General features: G+C 37.5%; 1 protein-coding gene across 1 annotated transcript; it reads right to left on the bottom strand.

The window, feature by feature from the left end:
• Positions 1 to 646: 646 nt before the first annotated feature.
• Positions 647 to 3509, bottom strand: RGS21 (regulator of G protein signaling 21). The gene is made up of 3 exons (XM_058808662.1): positions 3454 to 3509; positions 2020 to 2186; positions 647 to 1025 (listed from the first exon to the last, which is right to left on the bottom strand). Exons 1-3 carry the CDS (start codon positions 3494 to 3496, stop codon positions 822 to 824), a joined length of 414 nt encoding a protein of 137 aa, XP_058664645.1. The 5' UTR covers positions 3497 to 3509; the 3' UTR covers positions 647 to 821.
• Positions 3510 to 4308: the final 799 nt, after the last annotated feature.

The following is a 4308-nucleotide window of genomic DNA, read 5'->3' on the forward strand; positions in this document are numbered from 1 at the left end:
ATTGAAATGAAATTAGTAAATGAATTTCATTGGTAGCAATTAATGAAATTATTTCATCGTATGTGGGGGGACGGTACCACCAATATGTTTGAAAAAGCAAAGAAAATTAATTAATTGAAAACGCACAAAGGAAGATTTGCTCAGTTGTAGTTTTTTTCCCAGATGCCTATGCAATTAATAAAATAGACATTTCAGTAAAAAATTAAATTAACACAAAGAAACTTGATGACCTTCTTCTTGAAGACAGCTGTATTGTGTAACGTTAATTTGCTCTGAATGCCAAGAACATTTGTTATAAAGCAGCTGCCTATTTATTAAATATTATCATAGTGTGTTATCAACGATAACATTTCTACATCTCCTATTTTGAATTAGCATAAAACAAGTTTAAAAGAGGATATAAATATTTTGCAAGCTTCAGAAAAGGTGACAAATGAAGGAGTAAATGTATTCAAGTCTACTGAAAGGGATTTATTTTGGAGGCTGTACTTCTAAAGAGGAATCAACAGCAAACAAGGAAAGCAAAACATTATGCTTAAAAATCTCATATTGCTTTCAAAAATGAAGCAAACACAGGAAAAAAACAACAATGGCAAAGTTTTTTATTAGGAAGGTAGCTCAAGTGTCTAGCATATTCCATCCTGCTTCTTGAATATTTCTCTACTGTTATTAGAAAGCATCATGTGCAATTTGTACTTAAAAACAAGTTGGCACAGGTGATTCTTGAAAGTGGCTTCTGCAATCCCTTTAATAATGAATAATTATCTGTACTGAATTGCAATGGGAGACATTATAAATTCCTAAAGGCCCAGTGTTTTTCCTCACAGAAACGGGAGCCATCTCTTCTGATTTCTGTCCTGGTGCTTCTTCACCAGTTCCTTGTACACTTCTGACCTCAGAAACCTGGGAAAAGAGTCCTTTGCCATGAGACAGTAGATTGAGCTCTGAGCAGCATCAAAGCAGCAGAGGGTGGGCTCAGAGATGTTCTGGGAGATGTCATTTTTGGTATGGAAGTCAATATTAATCTGTAGGAAGAAAGAAGCATGAAAGCAGTGTCAGTTTGCTCAGAAAGCTGAGGTCTGTTTGTGTCCAGGACACAAGCTGCATTTGAATTTCCTCCCAAATAACCTGACTGATGCAAATAAACAGGAAGCTCATCCCTTCCTTTTCTAGCAGACTGAATTCTTCATTTTATTTGACTCTTAAAAAGATGGCATCACTGAAAAAAATAAGGGAAAAACTTGCTTTTCCTTCTCATCTTTCTGCCAAGTAAATCAGTATCAGGTAATCAGTATGAAGTACTGATTACCAAAGAGAAAATTAAAAATGAAGGTACTCAGCATCATTTTAGACTTTGGCCCTATGTATTTTTAAAGGATTTTTTGTTTTTAACAATAATATCAATCAATCATCTTATTATTGATGGATATGATTACATTTCAATCATATGTAATACATGGGAATGTTTAAAGCACTCTTTCTAGCAAATGCAAAAACATCAGTGTAAATGTTTAAGGTGCAGAAAGTGAATAATGATTAATAAGCAAATCTTTCACAGTAAGCCTTTTTGAAATAATTATAAAATTGAATTCTGTGATGGAAATTTTTGCATTCTCTTCATGTCAAAAGTACCTACACAAAAGAAAAAATGCAATCATAAACCTACTAATGTTCTGGTACATTGAATACAGAAGAGATGGTGCTTACTGCATTACAAAAAATTATTAGAGAAAACAAATTATATTAAGCAAAAACGTCCTTAAAACTTCTGGCAGAAATTTCAGAAGATGAGGTAAACTTATTCCCAGTGTGAAGAATGTAAAGAATGTGAAGTGTAAACCATAACATCTTTGCTTCACAGCGTTGCACAAGGTGTTTACCTGGTAAATAATGGACATTAAAATGGGAGTTACAATCAGGATGAATTGTGGTTTTGGTCATTCTTTGAGGTCTGGATCTGAACTTTCTACTTCATCCCTATCCTCAGTACCCAAAGCACACACACAAAAACCTCTTTACCTCCTTTGGAGCATCAGCTTGTATAAAGTCAGAATAAATCTTCTGGGCTTTCAATGCAATCTTAGAGGAGGATTTGGTTTTCTTGAAGTCTTCACAGGCTAGCCAGAACTCCACATTCTCCTCACTGAACTCAGACTTCAAAAATGTCCGAAAAGCTGCCAGGCCCTCTGGGGGAAATGCATCAGATAGTGGATGGAGGAAAACTGAAAGGCCAGTGCAATTTATGTGTGTGCATACTCATGTGTGTGTGTGTACATATATATATATATATATATATTTATTTTTACAGAATGTGTATAGTGTAACCTATGTATCTGCCACTCTTTTACATGTCAGCCAGCAATCAGGTTTGAGAAGCCGCTGCAGGGGAAATAAATAGGAGATTAAATTACAGTGCTGATAAGGGGACTACTAAGAGAGTTTTTCAGTGAGCTGCCAACCAAGGATTGCTCCCAACAGCTGCCTGTTGTGGTTTGATCTCTTTAGCACTGGTACATTTGTTAAAAGGGGATCCTAGAGGTTTTTGGTTTCAAAAGGCTTTGTAGTGGCTTGGAAATCAGAGATTTGAGGCTGACTCCTCGGCTGAGAAGCAAATAGAAATGTAGGTCACACTGTGGTAGTATGCTTCCCCCACAGCTGAGGTTCCCTGCCCAAATGGGGCTTCCATCTCCTTGCAAGGAAAGATTAAGACCTGGATAAAAGATGGACTCCTTGTTACTTTTGTTACTTCTTTGTTCCTCTTTTTTTCTTTTTTTTTTTTTTTTTTCTTTTTTTCACTTTGAAGGGGAAAAAATGAAACAAATAAAGGTTTGTTTGGAATAAATGTTTTTAAAATTAATCCAAATCAGAACCTCTGAGTAAAGAAAGCTGACAGTACCCAAATTTAGTTGTATTAGTCAAGTTAATGCTATCCAGGAACAGGGTGGAGGCGTCCCAAGGTCCAGGCCACAATATTATTGCGAGGAAATGGGGCAGGGGCAAGGAAATTTCCAAGTTGCATGTGGTTTGTGGTGTCAGGTCTGTAGAAATGGCATTTCTAGGAGAAGTGACTTTAGGTATGTCATTTTTTGTTTGACTGGAAGTCACTGCACAATGCACATATTTCTCAGGAATATCTAAGGAAACGTTTGTGGGTTTTTGTGAAAAAAAATTATTAAAAATGAAACCTCTGCAAGGGGAATTTAGCAGTCACTTTAATAAAAACTATTTCATAGCATTTCTGCCTGCCCTTGAGCACTGGACAGAAGGTATGTTGTGTCTGCAGATTGGACAAACCTCTCAGGACAGCAGGTCCCCCACCTGCATCAGCAGCTCTGGTCAGTTCAGTGCATGTGGGGAGCTGAATGGAGAGCAGAGTGAAAACCTGGCAGGAATGTTGGGTAAATGGGATTACAAATGTTTTAAAAACACATATGTTTTTCCATCCCTTCTTACCTTTATTAGATAGTACTGTATCCACAGACTCAGACCATGCCATGGTTTCCCCAGCGTTTGACCTGTGGAAACAACATCTGCCCTTGAAAATAGCATTGTGGTCTCTGCCCTGTGCAGCCTGGGGTGGCTGAGAGCCTATGGTGTGGCTGGCTGCTGGGGAGAGGGGCTCAGCCACTCCTCCTACCCTACACACAGCAAAACAGGGATACTGGCACTGATAACTTGACTATTCACCCTGGAAATACTCGTAATGCTTGCAGCTGGTGGAGCTCTAACAAAGCACAGGAGAGGAAGGAATGTTCTAGAGAGTGCACTGAATTTCTTCTCGAGTTCAAAAGGATTAGGAATTCATTTATATGGCATTTTTTGCTTATAATGACAGGAATTATCTAAAAATATTACCAAGCTAACACTAATAGGAAACATGGGCCTCATATGTGCTTCTAGGGGGCATAAATAATTGAGTAAATTCACAGCTTTGACTCTTCCCCTGCAACTTGCTGTAGGCTTCTGCTAGACATGAGGGTAAACACTTTCTTCTGTATAAAATATTGCCAGTTTTCTTAAAACAAACAAACCCTACCAAAAAACCCCAACCAATCAAAAAAAAAAAACAACTTAGCATTAAAAACAATGACAAGCACTCTCAAGTTCTGTAAAAAACATTTGATGTTCCTAAGGGGGCTCTGAGAGCTCAGCTATCAAACCCCTGCTCTCTGAATTATAGAGATTGGTTGGAGAGCTGTGTTCCACAGCCACTTCTCAGCATCATCAGTAATGGTATTTTCTAATTGCAAATTTATAAAAAGATCATATAATAGTGTCAGGATATTATGTGGCTGTAGTTATAATTAT

The sequence above is a fragment of the Ammospiza caudacuta genome, chromosome 7, assembly GCF_027887145.1.
Source record: "Ammospiza caudacuta isolate bAmmCau1 chromosome 7, bAmmCau1.pri, whole genome shotgun sequence".
NCBI classification, from domain to species: domain Eukaryota; kingdom Metazoa; phylum Chordata; class Aves; order Passeriformes; family Passerellidae; genus Ammospiza; species Ammospiza caudacuta.